The sequence below is a fragment of the Anopheles coluzzii genome, chromosome X (genome assembly GCF_943734685.1).
Source record: "Anopheles coluzzii chromosome X, AcolN3, whole genome shotgun sequence".
Classification (NCBI taxonomy): domain Eukaryota; kingdom Metazoa; phylum Arthropoda; class Insecta; order Diptera; family Culicidae; genus Anopheles; species Anopheles coluzzii.
In genome coordinates this window covers 19,064,074-19,086,618 of record NC_064669.1, presented here as the reverse complement: position 1 = coordinate 19,086,618, position 22,545 = coordinate 19,064,074, and the positions used below count along the sequence as shown (strand labels likewise).

Genomic DNA, 22,545 nt, shown 5'->3' with positions numbered 1-22,545 from the left:
CAATTCCCTAGGCATGCATTGACCTGTATCATGCATTGACTTTGGTTCGTTGGAGCCAAAGCCTCTATAAACAGTTCAAACAAACAATAAACATTGACTTTGGTTTCGAGTGCCAAATGAACGTTTGTGAGTTAGTTCGTCAAAATTTCCTCGATGTACGCACCTTGCGTCGCACCACATTTGCCGACCATCTGGGCGTGAAACGTCAAACTTTGACAGTGATGGCAGGCTGTCAAGCGCCGTTTTAGGACAATCTGGTCTAATGGCATGCTGGAACACCGTATAACAGTTTTATAAGGCATTTCAACGATACATACATAGTTCTGCTCGGTACCAATCTAATGTTTGGTTTCAGCAAACGTTTAAAATCATCAATTACATTCATGCACTGTTTTTTTCCTCTCGAATTTGCTGTTGAAGCTGTGCATGCAGTGCAACGAGAAGATGCATTGGAATGTAAAGAGAGCAGCTGTTCTACTGTCAATGTGGGGAAATTTTAAAACAGTTCAAAGTACGGAATGGCGGTTGGAAGCTACAAAAATTTAATACAGGCGGTCCCCGAGATACACGGTATTTTGCGGCCGTTTTCGGTCCCCAATAACCGTGTATCTCGGGGACCCGTTGTATTAAAAAAAAAACTGTTTCAAATGGCAATTCAAACAAAGGGATTACGAAATGTTCTGTTGCAACCCACTCCATACAGCTAAAACTGACTTGTTGGCTACGTGTGCTCCTATCATAGATGCCAGGTACTCTTCTATTAGGGATGGGCATGTCAGAGATATCAATTTTGATTAAAATAAAGATTATGCGATCGTTACACTTTTATACCACGTATGTTATTAAATGATTTCAAAAGTTATTTTTTTAAAGTAACAGTAAACCAACACGAGAACATGCTCATCTCAATTTTATAGATTACTTTTATTGATTCTGTTTTCTTTTTTTTATCATAAATAGCGTCATGAATATGATTAGTATTGTGGTATGCACGTAAGTGTCTCGTTGTGTGTTCTGGCAACACATTCCTTTCCACCCCCGAATTGGCGATTTCTTTACTTCCAACTACACTACGGCAAACTACGTTACAGTGGGCGTCCCTCTCCAGTTTCTAACCTCAATTCCACTACATCTATATTTTCATGTATGTGAGAAAATTACATTTTAATTATAATCGGCTCTTGCCCTGACCCTTTCTTCACTAACGGGTTTATTTTTCTTTTAGTGACTCTGAACACAATATGTTTAAGGCATAAATAAGAGTGAAGCATATGTCTGCACACACACACACACACACACTTACACACGCATAATGTGTGTTAAAACGACCAGACCTTGAGTGAAAAACGTTACAAGCTAAGTTGTATCTGCAAACTGCATGCTGCATACAGCACACGGAGATGCAGATGGTCTATTTGAGAGAAGGAGAAATACCAAACCGTGTCCCAAACAGTATGAGCAAAGGTAGGACACGCACACACATACGCACATGTATGCTTTTTGTGAGTAATGCGTTGCAGGAGGGTATAACAAATCCATTCATTTTGTGTTGCCTTTCATTAGATTTTTGATTCATTGTATATAATTTACAGATCATTGCGCTCTCTTGCCACATTACATGTTTGTGACCCTTTAAAAAAATCTTGACTCAACTTCGTTTTTTCATGTTTTGTCGTTGTAAGTTTAATGGCACTTGCAGTGAATTCTTATCGTCCCACGTGCAGTCAAACCTCTTTCTCTGACACTCTTACTAAAGCAAACACGTGGCTCATCCCCCACCCATCGAGCGCTCTCCTTCATCTTTGGGCTGTTTGTCTATACTGAATAGTTTGTTTAATTGTGTGCGAGAAAGAGACAGACAAATAATCGCTTTTTAAAACACCCTTAATGACACGGCGCACCGTCGCACTGCAAAGTAAACAAAAGGCGACCTACGATACACTAGCTTGGCCACGTGTTCCTCCTATCAAAACGGTGTGGTTCTCGCATTAGGTTTGGCGTACTAAGACTTTAGTTTCTAAATAGTAAACACATCAAATTAAATATATTCGGGGGTTATAAGAAGTATTGCATTTTTTTTTGTTTCGCTTACTAATGATCATGCCGCTAATCGGGATCGATCAGCACGATTCCGTTTGCCATATCGCACCCACACTACTACCTTGCAGTTACTCCTTTGGTCGTATTGCTGTATTTTTCCACACCTCGCATCCCGCTCGCACGCGCGCCACATACCACACCCTTTCTTGCTACTATTTCTTATTCGTACTCTTATTGGCTCGTATTGGCATTATATGAAGAAGTTCCAGTTTTTTTTTCACTCGAACGATACTTCCTCTTCCGAAGCGTGGGGTAGGGGATTCCCAACAATCTGCTAGAGAGCCTAGTTATGCAGGACATCAGCACTACTCAAGTTTTGTTGTGGCATTGTAAACAGGATATGTTTGTTCCCTTTTATTAAACCCCGGGCTGGCTGACTTGGTGCACAATAAGAGTGAGAGTTCGGTTGTGTTTTGATAAGTTAATTCGATACGGTTACGAAAAACGCTGTTCTCGACTTGGATGAGGATCGTTAATTTCCGTGTTTTCTTATTCCCTTCGCTTTTATACACTAACACGTTGAGGGTGTGGGGTGGAGGGTAGGATAGTAAATCTACATTATATGTGGTTATTAGCTGTCGCACCTACTCTATATTCGTATCAGGCCTACCCACACACACACACACACACACATTCGCTACATAATATTATATTGCGCTTGCTACAACCTGAAATCTAGGCAAAGCACAACAAGCAGTTCCTTGTTGGCTCTCTTAGCACATGCTTCGCAGATATTCTTTGCTCTTGTCAAATCGATTGTTAGATATTACATTTGTTTTCGTTTAAACTTCTGTATGATGGCAGAGGAGGATAACGGGGTGGCAGAAATTAATGAAAAATGTATCAGTACACGGAAATCCCCTTATTACCGGCTCGCTTTACACGTTATAGGCACTTCGATAGCATTTGCAGTAAAAAACAAAATCCCGATTGTTCCGGAGCTTATTTTAAGTGCGTTTGTATGTTATTTATATGTACGTCGCTAAAACATTTCATTGACACGTTGGTTGTTCTTTTTTTTTTAACTTAAAACGTCTTTATAGCTGCATTGTTGTCAGTTATGTATTTTACGACTATGTTTCCGTTTTGTTTTTCCTTAAGTACGTTTATATTCCTTATTAGCATAATCAGTTAGGTAGTATTTATATATTAAAAAAAAAAACAATAGTTAAAAAAAACTCTTGTTGACGATCTTCCTTATAAAACGGAACGCAAATAAATATTTAACAGCAGAAATAAGATATTAAAAAAAAAACTCTTTAAAAAGGACACTTTGATCATCTACTCACTCTCACGCACGCAACCACACCCGCAACTAGGCAGTAGCAGTACTGCTCTCCCTCCATTTTGTTTTATGGCCTAGCCTGTGTGCTTGTGCAACATGTTCTGTTGGTGTCCACAATTCGATACGTTCCGAAATAAGTTACATTTTCGCCCTAAGCTGCTAATGTACTACCAAAAGATAAAATAAGGATACGCAACGTTTGCAGCTTACGCACTCACACACTATTGCGCGGTCACTATCTTACTAGGGTAATTAAAATCAAGCAACAAAAAGTTATAATTACTTTGGGCAGGGAAATAGCACGCTTGCTCACACACTGCCGCACGCGCTATCAAAATTAAACCGTTTAAAGCAACGCATGTTGCTATCAGTGTGCCTTTTCTCGCTTTTGGGTTATTTGATCTTTCATGCACTCCGCCTAATACGAGAAACGTGCTCTAATGGAACCCAAGGCGTAATCATATTTAGCTGTGCAATATATTGTAAGTTAGAATATAGGAGTATAAATATATTAAGTAATATTTTAGTTTTGATTATGCTTTTGGGGAGGGGAATGCCGCATGCTACGCGCGTGCATTTTCCGATTATCTAACCACAATTAATTTTAATAATAATAAAACAAAAAAAAAATCTATTCCATCTAATAACTAGTACACTTCAACTAATGTGCTCGCTATCTGTGGCCCCGGGGGATGCCATGGTTAAAAAGAAACATATTTATACAATACTTTGCGCACTTCTACGTACCGCTACAACGTTTTTTTTCTCTCTCTCTTCAAAGTTGGCGCACGCTACGCTTGAGTCATTTTCGATGTATCGAGTGTTTTGCGTTTGTGTTAAAAAGTAGTAGCTAAAACTGTGCCCTCTTCTTTCGCCGTGTGTGTCTTACATGCTAAGCTTAACGATAAGGAATGTAATGTACACAAAGAAAGCAAAAACAAACAAACAAACAAGCAAGCCGCGTCTCACTTGTCCACACCGAGCAGCTTGGCAGCTTCGGACGCGGACGATAGCAGCACCCGGCTCAGGATGCCCTGGTCGCTGATGCCGAGCAGGTTGCCGATCAGCTCCGAGTGCTGCTGCGGCTGCTGGAAGTGAGACTGGTAGCGCTTGCCTCCAATAATGGGGGCCGATGCTGCTGCTGCTGCTGCTGCTGACGCCGTGTGGATCTCCGCAGCGGTATCGTGGAGATGGTGGTTATAGTCGTACTGCTGCTGCTGCTGCTGCTGCTGGTGGCTGTGGTTAGACATTGGTGGACTGGAGCACTCCGCGTCTTCATACTCGTCGTCGTCGGTAAGATCGGTGCCGCTGTTGTTCGGATCGTCGTGCCCGTTCGACTGCCCTCTGCGGACGTCCGGCTGCTGGTGGTTGTTGGTGCGACGGCCAGCCGCACTAGGGCGCCGCCCGGACGAACACGAGGAGGAGGAGGCGGGGGAGGCATTTCCATTACTGCCGCCGCCGCCGCTTCCGGTCGAGTGCTTCTTCCGGTGGCGCAGCATGCTGTGCTTGAGGGTGAAGCGCCGGTCGCAGACGTCGCACTGGAACGGGCGCTCGCCGGAGTGCGTCCGCATATGCCGTCTCAGGTCTTCCGCCGACCAGAAGCGACGCACACAGAATGCGCAGATAACCTGCCGAGATGTGCCATGTGAAACAGTTGGTTGGAAGAGAGAGAGAGAGAGAGAGAGAGAGAGAAAAAAAAACAAAAACACAAGCATACGTTAGCATGGCTTAGGCTTTCCCCCCAATGTCCCAACATCGTTGGGTGACGATCGCGCGCCAGTGACTCCCCCGGCCGGCCCTGTATGGCCTGGCGCCCGGTAGCCTGACCGCACGAAGTAGAAGTAAGGACTGACCTTAGACCTACCTTCCGATTGGCATAGTCGAGATACTTGCCACCGTTGTTGTTGTTGTTATTATTGTTATTGTTGTTATTGTTGTTGTTGGTGCCACTCTCGTCGTCGTCCGGGGAGCCGGTGTGCGCCTCGCTCTCGGTCGCCGACGCGGACGCAGTCTCCAGCGACACCTTCGCCATCAGCGTGGTGAACTCCTGCGGGTGCGCCTGCTTGATGTGCTCCAGGCAGGACACACGCTCGGCGGTGGACACATCGCACAGGTGGCACTTGTACGGCAGATCGGAGAAGCCTCCCGCCGCCGATAACCGGCCATCCTCCTTGCCCTCGTCTTCCTCCTCCATCGCCGTATCCCGGGCGGCACCGTCGGACTCGTCTTCCTGGTCCGGCTGGTGGTGGTGCCGGGCAGGTTCCGCTTCGCCGTCGCCATTTTCCTTCAGCTGCTCAGATTCCCGGTGCGCTGCCACCTGCTGCCGCCCTCCCACACTGCCATTCTTTTTGTCGCCCGCAAACTTTGGCGGTAGCTCAGCATCGCCCGACACCACGCTGCTTCCCCGCCTTCCACTGCCTTCGTTTTTTGGCTCGTTTTTGGCCTCCTCGTTGGAAGCGTCAGCCTGCGGTTCGTCGTCTTCGTCTGCGGAGCCCACCGGAAGTGCCTGATGTTGCTGCTGCTGCTGCTGTGACTCTGTCCTGGCCGACGAAGAAGAAGCACCGGACCGGCTGCCCTTGCCGGTTATCATCTTGCACATCGCTTCGGCCACCGCCACCGGGATCGGTTCCGGTTTCGGATCGAGCAGATCGTCGATCGGCACCGGTATGGAGACGGCCGACTCGACGTCACCGTGCTTGCGCAGCAGATGCCGGTCGCAGTTCGACTTTGTCGTGAAGAGCAGCGTGCACTGGGAGCACTTGAACGGCTTCTGGCCGGTGTGCGTGAGGATGTGCCGGCGCAGCGAGCTCGACCACGGGAACATGCGCTGGCAGTACGGGCAGCTGACCCGGTTCGGCGCCAGGCTGTAGGCCGACTTCTTCTTCTGCTCCTGGTGCGCGAGGGCCACCGCCGACGGGTTCGGGTCGTCCGTGCCGGAGTTGTTGCTCTCGGACGCGGAACCGGACGCCACCAGGCCCTCCTCATCGCTGTGATCCTGCGACAGTGGCACCTGCACCTCGGGTCGGCTGTAAAACACACACACGCACACAAAAAGCGGAAATCAAAATCAAGGGTTAGAGTTAGTAAAGCGATGTTTGCTGCAGTAGCTTTTTTCCATTTGCTTACCTGAAGTAGCTTTCCAGCGCGGGGTTCGTTGCGTTGTCGAGCAGCTTAGACACGGGCACCAGGTCGCTGCTCGCGCTGCCAGCTTCGTCGGCATTGGTCACGCTGCCGGTACTGCCACACGATGCCTTGCGGGATCCGGTGGCCGAACCGGTAGCCGCCGACGATTGATGCTGCCGCTTGCCTGCGAGCTGCTGCGGAACTGTCGGCTTCTGTTCCTGCCCCTTATTAGTATCCCCAGCGTCCCCGATTGAGCGATGCTCTTCCAGCTTCTGCTTCAGGATGCGGTTCAAGGTGCTGCCGTGCTGCTGCTGCTCGTGACCAACGCTACCGCCGGTCGGTCCGAGCTCTTGCTCCGAGGTGGCCGGCGTGGGCGGCACATCCTGCATCTGCAACTTCGCCATCTTCTTCTCCCCACACTCGTCCCGCTCTTCCTCGTCAATCACGAGCTGCGCATCTTCCTCCTCGTCCTCCTCGTCGCCTTCTTCCAGCGCACCTGGTGCTGCACCCTCCTCCTCCTCCTCTTCCTCTTCATCGTGCTCTTGGTCGTAGTGCTGCTGCTGCTGCTCCTCTAGCAGTGTCTCCCGCTGTTCTTGCCTTACTGTCTGCTCCTCATCGTCCTCCTCCTCCTCCTTTTCCTCCTTCAGTGCCATTCGATAGGCGTTCGTCTCGTCGTAGCTGCGGCGCAGAAACTCGCTGTCCTGTTCGAGATGCGACTGCAGCCGGCGGCGACGGCGACGGTACCGTTGACCCACGATCGGTGTGGCCCCCTCGTACGGTCGCTCTTGGCCCCGATCGTCTTCCTCCTCGTCGTCCTCTTCGGTTTCGCCGCGCGCTCCACCAGCCAGGCGTCGTCCGGCCAGAGCAGCCGACATGACGGGCGTCTGGTGCTGACTGTAATGGTGGTTCAGACGCTGCTGCTGCTGCTGCTGCTGCTGCTGCTGCTGCTGATTCCACTGTCCTGCCGCACCCTGCACGATCATATTGTGCAGCAGTGGGTTCAGATGGCTCGCATCCTGCCCACTGCCACTGCCACCGCTACCGCGCATAGCACCCGACCCCTTGCCCGACTGCTGGGCCAGGATGGCGTACTTCACCTGGTCTGAGATGGCGCCCGCGCCGCCTCCGGCGTTGCCACCGTGCATGCCTGCCCCACCGAAAGCGTCCTGGAGGGCGGACACCAGCGAACCGACGGAGCTGTTGGCAGCCGCCACCATGCTCGCACTACTGTTGCTACTGGATCCTCCTCCTCCTGCTCCTCCTGCTCCTCCTCCTCCTCCTCCTCCTCCTCCTCCACCGCCGCCGGTACTGCGACGAATCAGATGGCCGCCGCGCTGCCGCTGGGACCAAAACTGCGGGTGCTGCTGCTTGATGTGCCGCTCCATGTTCGAGCGCAGCGTGAACCGCGCGGAACAGTGCTCGCACGCAAACGGCCGCTCGGTGCGGTAGCGGCGCTGCTTCTGCTTCGGTATCAGGACGCCATTTTTGATCACCATCTTCACTGGACCGACGCCGGCCGAACCGGGACCGCTAGCGCCACCGGCCGAGACGCCAAAGCTGGCAGCAGCGGCCGCAGCGGCCGCCGCCGCCAGTGCTGCAGAGGAGGAGACGGGCGACCCGCTGGCCCCGCGAGACTGCTGCTGCTGCAGCGAGGAGAGCTGCTTGTTGGTCAGGCCGGTGGTGCCACCGCACGACCCACTACCGCCGTCGATCGGTGTCGCCAGCGGCGAGGGCGAAGAAGGCGTTAGCAGCTGCTTCGGCGTGGGCACGGTGGCGGCCGTCCCCAGCTCGACACAGTCGCCCGACTTGGTAACGCTGTTCGGGGGCGTATCAGTCAGCGGCGGTGGGTAGAACGGGTTCCCCAGCAGCGGATGGTGGGGATTGCGACCGACGCCGCCGCCGCCGCCATTGCCGCCCGTCGAAGCGGCAGCTGCCGAGACAGCCGCCGCTGCGGCAAGGTTCGGCAGTGCGCCGAGCCCAAAGTCCTTGCTCAACAGCTCACCAAGCGCGGCCGCCGACCCCGCCAGCATGTGGTTCTGCAGGAAGGGAGACGCGTGCAGTGGGAAGGAGGGCAGCTGCAGCGAGTTGTACAGCTGGTAGAACTGGAAGAAGTTCATCGGATCGAGCTTCGCGAACGTGTCGTTGAACAGCTGGAACTGTTGCTGCTGCTGGGCGAGATTGACCTTGGAAAGCTTAGGCAGCTCCGCCCTGCCCTCGTCCAGCTCGGTCGGCTCCTTCGGCAGCGGCTGCTGAGCTTTGGTGCCGCCGCTGGCCGCATGCTTGCGCGCCTCGCCCTCCACCCCGTTGTGGCCGCGCTGCTGGTGGCGCAGCTGGTGCAGCTGGGATGCCATCGTGTCATCGTCCTCCTCCTCACCGTCGGTCGAGAGTGTCGGGGCGGTGGCGGCGGCCTTGCGGTTGCCAGCGACGGTCGATTTCTTGCTCAGATCGAGCGCATCCATACTCAGATCGATTGGCCGCGGGTGCACGGTCGCGGCCTCCACTACCGACTGCTTTCCGGCACGGTGCGACGGCACGGCTGCGTCCTCTGCCGACGCCTTCTGGCCCAACAGTGTCGGCTTTTGCTCCAACGGCTCGCCGCCGCCGTCGTGCTGCTCCTCCTCCTGCTCCTCCTCCTCCTCTTCCTCTTGCCCCTCGTCGTCGTCCTCGTCGAGCGCATCGTCCTCGTCCTGCGGGGGCGTTAGCTGGTTCAGCTTTTCCAAGCTTTTCACCTGTATTTTGGCGGCCACGCTTGAGCCGAACGCACCGCCGGCACCGTTGCTGCCGCCCCCGCTCGGGGGCGTCTGCAGCAGCAGGCTGGTGTCGAGCAGGGGATGATGATGATGATGCACAAAGCTAAGCGGCAGCGGCGGCATCAGCATGTCCTTGAGCTGTTGCGACGGCAGCGGCGTGCTGCTGCGCGCCTCGGCCAGCTCGTCCTGATAGGTGGCACCGCCACTACCGCCACTGCCCGCAAGCATCGTCCCCGGCGTGTAGGTACCGTCGAGCGGCGGCGTGTTGAACAGCTGCAGCTTCTTGAGCGGATCGTCACAGGACGAATCCTCGGACGGGTGGTAGATGATGGCGCGCTTCACGTCCTCGCGCGTCGTCTGGCCGTGCCGATTGCGCAGGTGCCGCTCGCAGTTCGCCTTGGTCGTGAACGCGTAGTTGCAGATCGCACACTCGTACGGCCGGTCACCGTTGTGCGTGCGCATGTGGCGCACGAGCGTCGCCTTGTCGCTCACGACGTACCGGCACATGTTGCACTGGTACGGGCCCGGGCCGGCCGCCGACACGTGCGTCCGGTTGTGGCCCTTGAGGGCGCGCAGGTTCGGGAAGACGGCGGTGCAGATGCGGCACGGGAACTGGCCGCGCAGCTTCATGCGGCGAAACTCGGCCGTGAACGCGTCCTGCGCCTCCTCCGGCTCGTCGCGCGACCCGGTCGAGTGGGCGTACATGCCACTGTCGCTGCCGGCACCGTCCTTGAGCAGGGCCGCGTCCAGCAGGCCGGACAGGGGCGTCTGGCTGCCCCCGTCCAGCTGGCGGCCAATGACGCCTCCGCCCAGCTTGGTCACGTTCAGGATAGACTGAATGTCGGCCAGATCTTTGCCGCTGTCTACCATCTGCTGGTGCTGCTGCTGCTGCTGCTGGTGCGCGTGGTAGAGCGCCATGTTGGAGGAGTAGTAGGAGGGCAGGGCGGTGGAGGTCGCACCAGCACCGGTCGGCGAAGCGAGCGGTTCCTGCTTCAGGGCCGGCACTGGCGACGAGAACGACTTGTCCAGGGAGGAGGGCGTCGTCGGAGCTTCCGACACCGTGCTGGAGCGGTTCTGCAGATCCAGATTGGCGAAGAAGTCCTCCCGGCGTAGGTCTACGGGATGTTGCTGCTGTTGCTGTTGTTGCTGCTGTCCTTGTTGACCGGCTCGGTGCCCCTCGAGGTGTTGTTGATGCCTCTGCTGCTGCTGCTGCTGCTCCTCGTCCAGGGCTCGATGATTGCCGCGCCCGTCGTAGCCCGAGCCCACATCCGAGCCGGACACATCGGACGAGTCTGACTCGCTCGGTGCTCGCTTGCGCCGGCGCCCTCCGGCGTGGGCGGCACCGCGCTCTCCACTGCCCGCTCCGCAGCAGTCGGCCGAGTGCATCGAGAGCGTCTTGGAGCACGGGAAGGCCCGGTAGCAGCGGCCGCACTCGTACTTCTGGCTCGTCACCGGCGTCCGGATGCTCTGCTCGCACAGGTTCTTCGCGATCAGCGGGAACTTCTCGCTGGAAAAGTCGACGAACGTGAGATCCTTGAAGCCGGGCGTAATGTTCTGGTAGTTGTTGTTGCTGCACCGGTGCGCATTCAGCGCCTTGTGGCTGCGGAACACGATCTCGCAGTGCCGGCACTTGGCCGGGATGGTCGGATGCTCCCGGTCGAGGTGCTGCTCCAGGCTGAGCATGCTCGCGAAATCGTTCCGCACGCACACCGGACAGCAGTAGCGCTGGCCGCTCTCCACCACCGAGCCCTCGAGCAGGTTGTTGTTGATGGTGCGCACCTTGCGATACTGCTGCGCGGTCCGCTCGCCTCCCAGCGTCGCCTTCCGCTTGCCGCCACCGACCAGCTCCTCGTCACCCTCCTCGAACTCGCCCTCGTCCTCGTCCTGCTGCTGCTGCTGCTGCTGCTGCTCGCCGGCATCAAACAGGGCGCGCTTCCTCTTCTTTGGCTGCCGATAGTCCTCCTCCTCGTCGGCGTCCTCGTCCTCGTCCACCTCCTCCTCCTCCTTCTTCTTGCGATAGTGGCGACCTGCCGGCGGACCACCGCGTCCACGCCCAGCTTTGTGTCCACCGCCGCCGCTTCCATCGGACGAGGACCCGCCGCCACCAGTACCGACGGTGCCGACGCCGCCCGCATCGCTCTCGAAGCTGTCCCGCCCGGACGGGTACTTGTGGGTGCGCATGTGCCGGTGCATGTTCCCGTTGGTGGTGAACGTGAGGCTGCAGTACTTGCAGTTGAACGGCCGCTCGCCCGTGTGCACCAGCAAGTGCCGGTCGAGCGAGGACGCCGACGACAGCACCTTCGAGCAGATCTTGCAGCAGAAGATGGCGGACGCGACGGCTGTCGCCGCCGACTCGGACTCGGCATTGTGCAGCCGGAGGTGATCGGTGAAGGCGCGCTGCGTGTGCGACACCGCGTTACAGATCGGGCAGGTGTACTCGGGCGTCTTTGCCGGCGTCGTCCGCTCGGCGTCTTCCTCGTCCTCGTCGTCGACGCGCCGCTGCTGCTGCTGCTGCTGCTTGCCAACCGTGGAAGAGCCGCCAGCCGCGGCCTGGCGCCGCTGCTGCTGCAGCAGCATCTCCGCCGTCGATTCGAGCGACCGCTTGCCGACACCTCCGCGGTTGCTGCTGCTGCTGCTGCTGCTGTTGTTGTTCGGCACGGTGCTGCTGTTGTTGTTCATCGTCTTCCGCCGCAGCATGTCGTCGGTGAGCTGGTGCAGATGCTCGCCCCGCTGCCGATTGCTGCTGCTTCCGCTGCCGCCGCCGCCGCTGCTGCTGCTACTGTGGCGCTGCTGTCGGGCCTGATGAAAGCGGCTGTGTCCTTCGGCCAGCAGTGCCGCCGCCGTGCTGTTGTTGCTGTTGCCGACGACTTCCTCATCGCCACTGTCCGCGGAATGTTTGGCGACCTCGAGCGCGTCGGCCGGAGACGATGATGACGATACTGCTTCCGCCGACGCTAACGCCATCCCATCGGCTGCGCAGTGCTCTGTGGCGCTTAGCGGTGACTCTGTGTCCTCCGGCCGCTCGGCTTTGACCACCGCACACAGATACCCACCGTCAGTGGTGCCAAGTCCGATGGGAGTTGTCGTGGGGGCAGCACTCGCCACGCTACTACTTTCAACGTCCATGATTATTGTGAGCTTCCCAAAACGGGACTACTACTCTTCAAATTTTTTTTTTTGCAATGTTTTCAATTTGATTGTTAGAAATGTTGAAGATGTCTTCCTGAAAATAAGCAAAATGAAAAAAAAGAAAGAAAAGCAACCAATTGATAAGTAAGCCTCATTCATCTTTATCCATACTATTGACGAACACACGCGCAGAGAACACGAGTCCTCGTTCAATAACAGAAATCAAAAACATCAAGTAGTACAGTCAATTGCATCGAATTGCGCCATTTTGCTCTGTGGTGTGTGAATGTGCGTCCTCGAACTGTATGGACACTTCGGTCGACATCTTTCCCAATTCCAATTCCTCCACTTCCTCCAACGCTTATCCACCCCCTCCCCCAAACCTCACAGTGGGAGGTCACGCCGCGTTTGTGCACATCCGTCTTATCGCATGCTGCGGTGTGTAAAAGGTGTGATGTGTGTCTCTCGACCTCTCGAATTCTTCTGTGTATGTGTGTGTGTGTATGTGTTTGAATGTCCAGTAATCAATTCGTACTGCGCCTCATCATCTCTACCCCTCCATTTTCTGCCGTTCAATGTTAAATTGCGATTGAAGACAAACAGCCACGAGGAGAGAAAAATCATTGAAGATTAACGGCGAGCATTAAGCGCCGTAACGCCCGACTGACGACCGTCGAATGATGATGAAGTTGTCGGCGAAGGGTAACACTGGAAAAATAAAATAATAAACCATAAGAGCGCGAGCGCACACACACACGCTTACACATACAGACGTATAAAATAAGCACAGCAAGTCCATCATCGCCGACGTCCGCCATCTTCGCGCACGAGAGAGTGCGCCCCACCGGCCAGAAGAAGGGATGGATCCACAATCACAGCCAGCGGCAGTGCTGCCAGCCACTCGTGTGGAGCCACAGCCCAGCACAGTGACAATCGTTCGGGGCTTTTACCTTTCGCCCTCTGGCTCTGGCTTCTGGGCTTTAGCACTCAAGCATTTTTCGCTTTGCAATGGTACGAACCGGCATTCGTGCTGGCTGAGTTCCTCTCCTCGCTTATCAAAAACGCAACCCAGCGCCCAGTAGCGTACGAAGCGTGTCTGGGATCGCAGGAAACAGAGAAGCGGGGTACACGTACTGCGCGAGATGAGGCGAAAAAAACCCTTCCCCTGAGCACAAACACACATTCAGCGGCAGTAGATCGCACGCGGGTACGCCGCGATAACGATAAGCAGCTACAAATTTGAAGTTCATTTAGATGGTAATCACTCATCGAGTGCGCTGGGGCACGATATGGGTGGGAGGGGTGGATGGTAAATTGATGAGAAACCGCACCAAAATTGATGTTGATGACAGCAGTGAGTCCCCACGTTCGGCTCACCTTGCTCCCTCTTTCTCTCTCTTTCCCTCTCTATATCTCCACACAGTGGGGGCTCTAACGAACGTTCGTTGTCACTTACTCGAAAGGCAGTAGAGGGGTGACTCAATATTGGAACAGACTTGCAATACACGTCCAATGTTCAAGATGTCACCCTAATGCGCGGTGACGACTCTACTGCTGCGCGAAGTGTACAAGATGCGCCGGAAAGTAAGAACGCACACGACACGACTCAGATTCGTGAGTTGCTTCTCCATCTCCAGAAGCCATATAACATCGTCAGGATGTTTCAGGGAAGGGATGGGAGCGGAAGAGGGTAGAATGTGTTGAGAAAACAAATTTAATTCCATTAAAGGCCTCACCCCGCCCTCAATCCAGACCTCTTTGCCCTCCAAACAAAGGACGCATGCAACGGAGCAACCAAAATCCCAAACGAGCCGCCAAGAAAGGGAGGACCTAACATTGGAAAATCAATGTAAAGGTTGGTCGATTCGGCAGCCACCAAGCCTGCCGTGGACACAAAACACCCCGCGGTTTCCTAAGGCCGTGCTAAGTGAGATACACCTTGGTGCCATCTCCTCCCTAGGTTGTGAAAAAGGAAGAAAACCGCCGCCCTTTCTTCCCTGAAAAGCTTGTGCGAGACACGCGAGGAAGATGGACGGGTGATTTCAGGTCGCTGGAGGAGGACAACACCGCGCTCTCGCTCGGTTCGCTAGATAACGTAGCCACAGAAAAAAAGACGAAAAAAAAACATAAACGAGCAGGAAACCTTTTCAAGATAGAAAAATTCTCCGAACGGTAATGTGGTGGGGTGGAAAAAGAAAACCGCGATGCGATAGAGAGTGAAAATGAATCATCGTCACGCAATGATTCCTCCCTCCCCATCTCACTGTGGCCGTCCTACACACATACGACGCTCTTCTGGTTTGCGTGTGTGTGTTGCACCACTTCCAGTCGCGCTCCTGTCTCTCCTCAGGAGCTTTTGGAGCGCTTGGAATCAGAACAAGCACACATATGTGTGGATGTGTTGAGTAAGAAGGATTTCAGGGCATATTGGGGTTGCTCTCCAGGGAAATTGGCTTCTCTCCTGGCGCACACACACGCACATATACAAGCACAAAGACCTTAAAATGGCTGCGGGGAGCGCGGGGAGTAGTAGTAGTGGAGTGCTACTCCCGCCAGTAGGTGCGCGCCGGGCGATGACGGATTTCCCGGGGCCTCACTTTTACACACAATGTCCCGGGGATATCTCCGTAAAAGGGGGGGAGGGTCGAAGTGGGGGGAAGCCTTGCAGAGGACGACCGTCCCGAGCACTGCGCGCACATACGTACGTTACACTGAATTCGTTACAGATGGAACAGGGTGGGGGTTTCTCCCATGTAGTTGATTGTAGTCATTCACCATCCTCCACAACGGGGAATAGTAATACTACGTACGTAGTGTATGCGTGTAGATGCGTATTGATTGAAGAGCCATCACACCCGGGGGATGACGAACATACAGCAAGGATTTTAGTTAAGTTTCTTTCAAACCCTAAACGGTCATTGGGATATTGGTACCATTCTACACCTTGGTCCCTTCACACAAAGATACACATAAAATTGAATCCCACCTCTTGTGACAAACACTAACGAGTAATGTGCAGAAGGAAATATTCTATATTGGATATTACTAGAGTTGAAAAAAATTATCAAATAAATCAATAAATAAATACTCCTGCATCTCTACACAGCTTGACACATGGCACATATTTGTAAGGCTTCACACACAGCGCGAGTGAGAATAGTGATTCCTTCAACACTAAACACTATATGACTGAAACTAACGAATACACTCATCAAGGCATACGAAGAATGAGAACATGAATGTATCTAAAATGATCTTTAGGACTACGTACTTCAGGCTGAGTAGTCTCCTCAAACAGGAGTGACAGGGTTTGACAAATATCACGCTCCAGCTATACTTCAATGAACAGAATCACACCTTTCCCACACTATTCACATCAAATTATACACTATTCACAGCAAACAACTCACTAGTAGCAAGGAGTTTCAGTACACAGAGGAGTTGCAATCAACGGGAAGCTTCACCAAGTACCCCATACGCGATAGTTCTGTCCCAGGTGCCAGGATCGTGCCACTCTCTGTCCCGTCACTGTGAGCGGGTAGGTGAGCCCCTCCTGTTTGCTCTAGAGCTGCTGCGCGGAACGTTCCGGCCGTACACACACACCGTGCGCACACACACACACGCGCGTACGTTCTTCTCACCTGAAGCTCGCATCCCAGACTGAACCGAGGTCGAAAGCAGCCGAAGCTGCTAAGACCCGGACGATAAATAGGAGCTGAGCGCACCGGAGAGCGCACGTGAGAGCGCAGAGCAACTACAAGAGGAGCGTGATCTTGTATCCTAGAGCACGGCAGCAGCAACAGTAGCCTTTCTCGCATGGAGGAAAGAGAGATAAATACAGGGAGAGAGAGAGAGAGAGAGAGAGAGAGAGAGAGTTCAACTGCGCTCGCCATCCATTTTCACATCTCACACACCCTTTGCATTTTGCGGGGTAGATTCGATACGTAACAAGCAGCGATGGCTCTCTCCCAGGGTTTGGTTTGTTGAAGCCCGAGCAAGCTGCTCATGCACGCCCTAGCCTTTATAGGCTATCTCCTTTTGAAGACTGTGAGTATTCTCGCTTCGGGATCTATCTGAAAAAAAAAAATCACCCCCGCAAGCACAATCTCTCCCTTTGTACGGTTAGCTGCAGCAGCGGCAGCTGGCGCACACCAAAAAGATGTCCTCACAGCGTCGCTCCCCATCATACACGCTCAACCAATAAGGCTCTTTTGCGCTGCCTCCTGCTAGCTCTGTTCCATAGCTTGTGTCTGCGTCCCTGCTGTCTGGTTGATCTCTGTTCTCTCTTTCTCTTTCGTAGGCTCGGTCACACATGATTGGCTGCTGTCGGAGCTTCTGCCGCTGCTGGTCGCTGCGTGGTGTCTGCGCGCATCGCAAGACAATCCCATCCAATCCCAAAACGAAGAACTGGATTCGCTCGTTCGAGATGACATGATTGTACGCGCCGTCAGATCCCTTTCCCTTTGTGATATATTCTCCCGCTTTATTTGTACATTCTCTTCCACCCAGCACAGTGTGCCACCGTACGCCTCCTCAAGCCCATTTATCCACACATCATCCCCTACAGCAAAGGAATAGTAGCATAGCACGCTGCTACGGAAACGAACACCCTCCCACCCCATAAACACATACACAGACATATATATATACACGTACGCCATAATCAATCATCAAAAGCCCACAATACAACAATATGGCGCGGAAAGTGACTCCGGTAACGAAAAGGAGTTGCTGTCAGGGAGTTGTGCGAGAGATTATTTACACAGAGTGGATGGCAGGGTGGATTGGAGGGTGGATGGAGTGCGGACTACGACACAAGCATCCCTTTTCCCTGGTCTTGCGCAAACGTATCATGCTGGAGATTGGAGAATGAAAAACAGAGCAAGACGCAGCTTGGTATCCGTTCTGCTACTCCTTCGTTTGCCACCTGCCCCACGCTTTGTTATCTGCCATCGGGTTTAGCCTGGTACACCCTGAAGTCGTAAGAACACACACATACACACATACCCCCACACACAAACATGGCTAATGGGGAGAGACAGAGATGGAGAGATCCTCCATGGTCTCAACGGTTTTTTTTAGATATCCCGTGTGAGAGTTGATCTAACACAGATGAGGATATAGAGCGAAAACCTGAAAGGTGAGGCAGGGCAAACAGAAACTGCGACAGAAAGAGAAAGAAAGAGATAGATAGATAGAGAGAGAGAGAGAGAGAGAGAGAGAAAGAAAGGGAGAGAGAAGCATAGAAAGAGACAGCGTGACAAGCCTGAGTCGAGTGTGAATGGCTGGTGGGGAGAGTGTGGTGGAGCTGCTGCTGCTGCTGCTGCTATCCAAGGAAGAGGAATAAAATTACCCAACCGTAACGAACACGACACATCACGAACACGAAAGAAGGACGCGCTGCTGCTGCTGGTGCCGTCAAATGGAGGGGTTGCGGGGAAGGGGCATTGAGGGGGGAGCGCAGCGACGAATTCTGTCGGTTATTTTCCATTTTTAAACAATCGCTTGGAAAGGGTTGGGAAGGCAATAAACCGGGCAGAGGCAACGAGCACAGAGACAAGAGGAAGGCAACACAGCGACGCCAGCAGCAGAATGACAACAGATTGAAAGGAAGCAGGATTCGATTGGAACAACTACAGGAGAGGGCAACCGTCGGGGGTGGTTTCTGCCTGCCTGCTTCGCTTCTTTTAGATCCCTTTCTGCTTCTCCTGTATCGTTCCGTTTCGCTTGATGGTCCGTTCCTTCTACTGTTAGCTGTTGTCGTGCCTCACCTTTTCTCCTGCACGCTACATGTATGCGCGCCTTAGCCGAGAGAGAGCAGTTGGAGCTTTTGCTTCTTGTTTTGCCAGAGGGTACACACCACGACGAGGCAAAATCTTATTGATTGGTTGCCACGGAAACAGGCCAGGTCCACCACAGAAAACCGAAAATCCCTTGATGTGCTAAGGGCGTGTAGTCTTCTCCAACGGCCAGGTGAAGGCAGAAGGGTACGCGCCACAGATATAGTTTACCTTTATTGGGGGCTGTGTTTCTTCTCTTTTTAGTTGCAGGCGGTTTATCGGTATATTTGGCCGTGTTTGATTGACTCTGATTGTCTTCATCAGCAGGAGAAGTCGTCCAAGGCGAGTGTGTCCTAAAAGACAACGCGGCTCCAATACACTACAACCACACACGCGTTGTAGTCAGTGGCGGATTTAACGGTGCGCGGACTGAGCGGCCGCGGGGGGCCCCGTCAATGTAGGGGCCCCGAGTAAGGAAATTTCAGCATATAGAACAATGTGTACCGTAGTGTCAGCAAGAGCTTCTGTGCTAGTTAGGGGCCCTATGGATGAAGGGACTCATAAACTATAGGGGCCCAGTACAGGGATTCTAAGCACCCCCCCCCCACCCCCCCCCCCCCCCCCCCGCCAGCAAACCATTGAGGTGTGTGTGATTCAAAACCTAATGCAACAATATGCACCTAGCCCCCCCCCCCCCCCCCCCGCTCGACACCAACTGGGGGGCCTCCGCTCCTTTTAACGCTTAGGGCCCCCAACACCCTAAATCCGCCACTGGTTGTAGTGATAGCTGATGAGATCAGAATTGGCATTCTGATCAAACCCCCCAGAAGAAAAATAAACCCATTCTAGAGAAGCCTACATTCAATAACTAAAGTCAGCTCTATCTATACAATGAGTCATCATAACGCAGTCGAGAGATCGACTCGAGAGGAGGCCTTGAAGAATACTGATAGTGAAAAAAAACATACACACACACGTCCATCGTTATTTCCTTCATTGATCGCCCCCAAGAAGTTTGTCCGTCACACATCGACGAGAGATAAAGAGAGGAAGACAGAGATAGATAGAGAGAGAGAGAGAGATAGAGAGAGAGAGAGAGAGAGAGAGAGAGAGAGAGAGATAGAAGCCCCTCTTGTTTTGCTGTTATATGTCTTTCGTACTTCCTTCCTTTCGCGATTACTGCCCCACGATTGCTTCCTTCGAAAGGCGGAACATATACGCCATTACATACGTACACAGGCCGATGTCTAAGGTCATTGGAGAAGCAGGAGGTTGGAGTGGCCACGATAAAGCAATGAGAAGTCGTTAATGATGATCACGAGAGGATGGGAAAGGCACGTATATAAAGGTGTACACATATCAAGGTAGGCCTCTATATTATCATTCTCGCTTTTTGCTTGATCTTCATCACGGCGTAGCAAGCGTTAATATATTTTTGATCGAGGACATGGTGATGATCTTCTTTATCGGAGTATAACAGTTAACTGTACAAACAGTTTTGCTTGTTTGAAGGCTTCAGATAATTGGTTATATTGCATGGGCACTCCCTCCGCTTGCTCTAATTCTACAGACAAAGTGTGGAAAAAATGAAGTAGGAGCTCGTCCACACTCTTTTTTATAAATTTCGAACGCTCCTGGCAGCGTCAGAGCAGCAGCAAAGTCCCTTCCATTTTTAGAACGGCAATCGAAGACAAATCTCCTCCCGTACCAATACCACCTGGCGCACAAAAAAATAACATCAACCGACCCAAATGAACATTAACATTTCCCCCCTCGTGTTTTTTTTTCTCGTTTGATATGCCCGAGTGGGGTATGGAGCGCCACCGCTCCTACAATCCGCAACTCTCCACTCGCTTTGGTATGATGGTGGTTGCCATTTCGCAACGGTTCAAAAGTCCTGCGCAAAACAGAACGCATATCTCTCCGCTCTTGGCAAATGGCGGATTTTTGCTCCCCCTGTATCCTCTCGGCCACCTGGGTTTCCTCGCGTTTCTTCACTAGCCCATTTCCTCTTCGCGCATTTGGCTGTCGCTTTTCTCGCCCTTGGGAAAGTATCGTTTCTAGCTTGTTTGCTAGTGTATTTACCGTTTGACATGACAATTTTAGTTCGTATATTTCTTGTTCAAGATTTCATCATGTATCAATAGCGAAAGACGAGGTAGAATTTGAGAGGTGTTCATATTTTATTATCGACTGACCCTCGTAACATCCACCTTTTTTGCTCCACTCCATTCTCATAGCAAAAAAAAACATAGACTCTGAAGGTGATTGAGCATCTGAAATCATTTACAACCTTGACCGCACCTTGCGTCGCACACAGCGCAGACCAACGCCTTTTACCTAACCGATCGAATAAGCGTGACTTCTGTTTTACATTAATATATATTATTCTCGCGTTTAGAGCTCTCCATTCCTGTGAGTTACATTGCAAACATTGTGTAGCGACAGTGACCTCGAGAGCTTAAACACCGATACCATCACATACCATTAATTGACTGTATCGATCCACTTCAACAGAAGATGGTGATTGTCTTCTAAAAACTGTCAAAAAGAGAAAGGTAGAGAGAGGGTCGATGAAACATCCAATACTAAAGCTCGTGCAGTCGCCATCTTCTTCAATATCCTGCGTTTGAAGCTAAGCATGACAGCAAAACACAATTATAGGCACCTAGACTATATGCAGTCACCCACGCCCGAGAGAAGACACCATAACCGTCCTGCTTCTCCGCTGGGCGATTGGTGCAGAGCGCCCTAATCAAATTATGCGATTAGTTCGTCCACCACTTCCTGCTGCCTCTTCACAAAAGTGTCTTCTCATGGACAGACAAGATGAACGTATACCGCAAAGACTCATACAAGAGGCACTACTGTGACACTGATAATATTGATTTTAGATGCCTCGGTATACTGTCACCGCTGCAGAGTAAGTAAAAGCTAATGCCTCCGGCGAGAAAATATAGAGAAGCTTAAGACAAAAAAACCACTCACATACAATATATCATGGAGCTCTTCGCACACGGCACAGTCAGATATCTTAGACTGCACTATCTCAATTTGGGCGTTGAATAGCATGGAGATCGTTTGAAAAAAAGTACTCAAAGTACTGGTGCCTTTTTATGCTCCAAATATTGTAGAAACTGATATACTTCAAGAGGTGCAGAAGCTCAAGCTCATTTTTTTCAAAATCTCCAATATTGCAGACGTTATTTGAGGGAATCAAGAGCTTAGGACAGGTCTTTCGGGACTGCTTGTCGTAACAATTCTTCAACATCTCCTATTCGCCGTAATTCACTTCTCTTTCCCTCTGCTACCTTATACATCTGTCGCCTGGCTTTTCGCATTATTTACTCGGTCCCATAAGGAAGACATATTACGTCATTTGCTTCCTAAAATTATATACCAAAACCTTTCCTCTCCTAGTCCAGGGACCAGATGAGCAACGACCGAGATCCACTACGAACCAAGAGAACATTACGAAATCTTGTTGTATAAGGGAAACGAACAGCACTCCTCGTCTGGCAGGATTTCTGCGCCCACTACCTGGTTCCCCCTTTATTTTCCAAGAGTCCGATCGATATGTGTGTGTAAATGGGCATGGGGAGGGGGATGTCAGGAATGCATGCTAGCATTTTTGTGTTTCTGGTGTGTGTTTGTTTTGTCGTCGTGCAGCAGTAAATCCCTATGGGTGAGATTTCCCGAGAAATTACTTCCATGGGGAGCGGAGGACAAAAGAATAAAGCGACGCAAACTACACAAGGGTGTGGGGTCTTCATCCCCTCTGCACTGTGCTCCGCGGCAACACTGCTTGACAAATTACACATTAGTGTGAGCGGGAAAGCATTCATTTCCGGTCGTGTGTCCTTCGTCCACCCCATTACTGCTCGGTCGGGGTTCGTTATCTCCGTAGTTCTGGAGATGCGAAGGAGCGCTCACTGCTCAGGGTGGAATAGGTGCCAGGCAGGTGTACTTGACTGGAGGAAGTCCACAAAAACAAGATGGCGCCACACGCAACGCCAACACATAATGCACGACACGAGGGGGAGGAATATTCAACGATTCTCTGTTTGGCGATGCCACCATCTTCTATTGCGACCCTCTGTTTCAGCCACTACTATCTTTAGAGTTCTCCCTTCTGAAACCCTCGCGCGGAGGGTTGCATCTCGGTACTGTTCTTTCGCTATCACGGGGATACGATATTGTGTTAGCGCAGATGAGACCACACGACACTTGTATAGAGCCAAAACTCCCTTTTTAGCAATAACAGCTCGAAAAGATGGTGTTCAAAGCCAGCCAACCCCATTTCGTAGGGTCGCTGTGTATCCTGTATATTGCTCTGCTGCTCTTCCACTTCCGTTTTCCATCTAAAATTCATCCAATC

The 22,545-nt window shown here is 52.2% G+C and overlaps 1 protein-coding gene across 5 annotated transcripts in view; it reads right to left on the bottom strand.

Moving 5' to 3' along the window:
- Nucleotides 1–905: 905 nt before the first annotated feature.
- LOC120957591 (uncharacterized) overlaps nucleotides 906–22,545 on the bottom strand; it is a 36,399-nt gene continuing 14,759 nt past the window's right edge. For 2 of the 5 annotated variants that reach the window (XM_049608781.1, XM_040379876.2), the window contains exons 3-5: nucleotides 6,512–12,481; nucleotides 5,250–6,411; nucleotides 906–5,013 (exon numbers count right to left, since the gene is read on the bottom strand). In XM_049608781.1, the coding sequence (XP_049464738.1) occupies nucleotides 4,351–5,013; nucleotides 5,250–6,411; nucleotides 6,512–12,384 (7,698 nt within the window). In that variant the 5' untranslated portion in view covers nucleotides 12,385–12,481 and the 3' untranslated portion in view covers nucleotides 906–4,350. The other 3 variants (XM_040379891.2, XM_040379899.2, XM_049608787.1) reach the window with 3 other exon arrangements.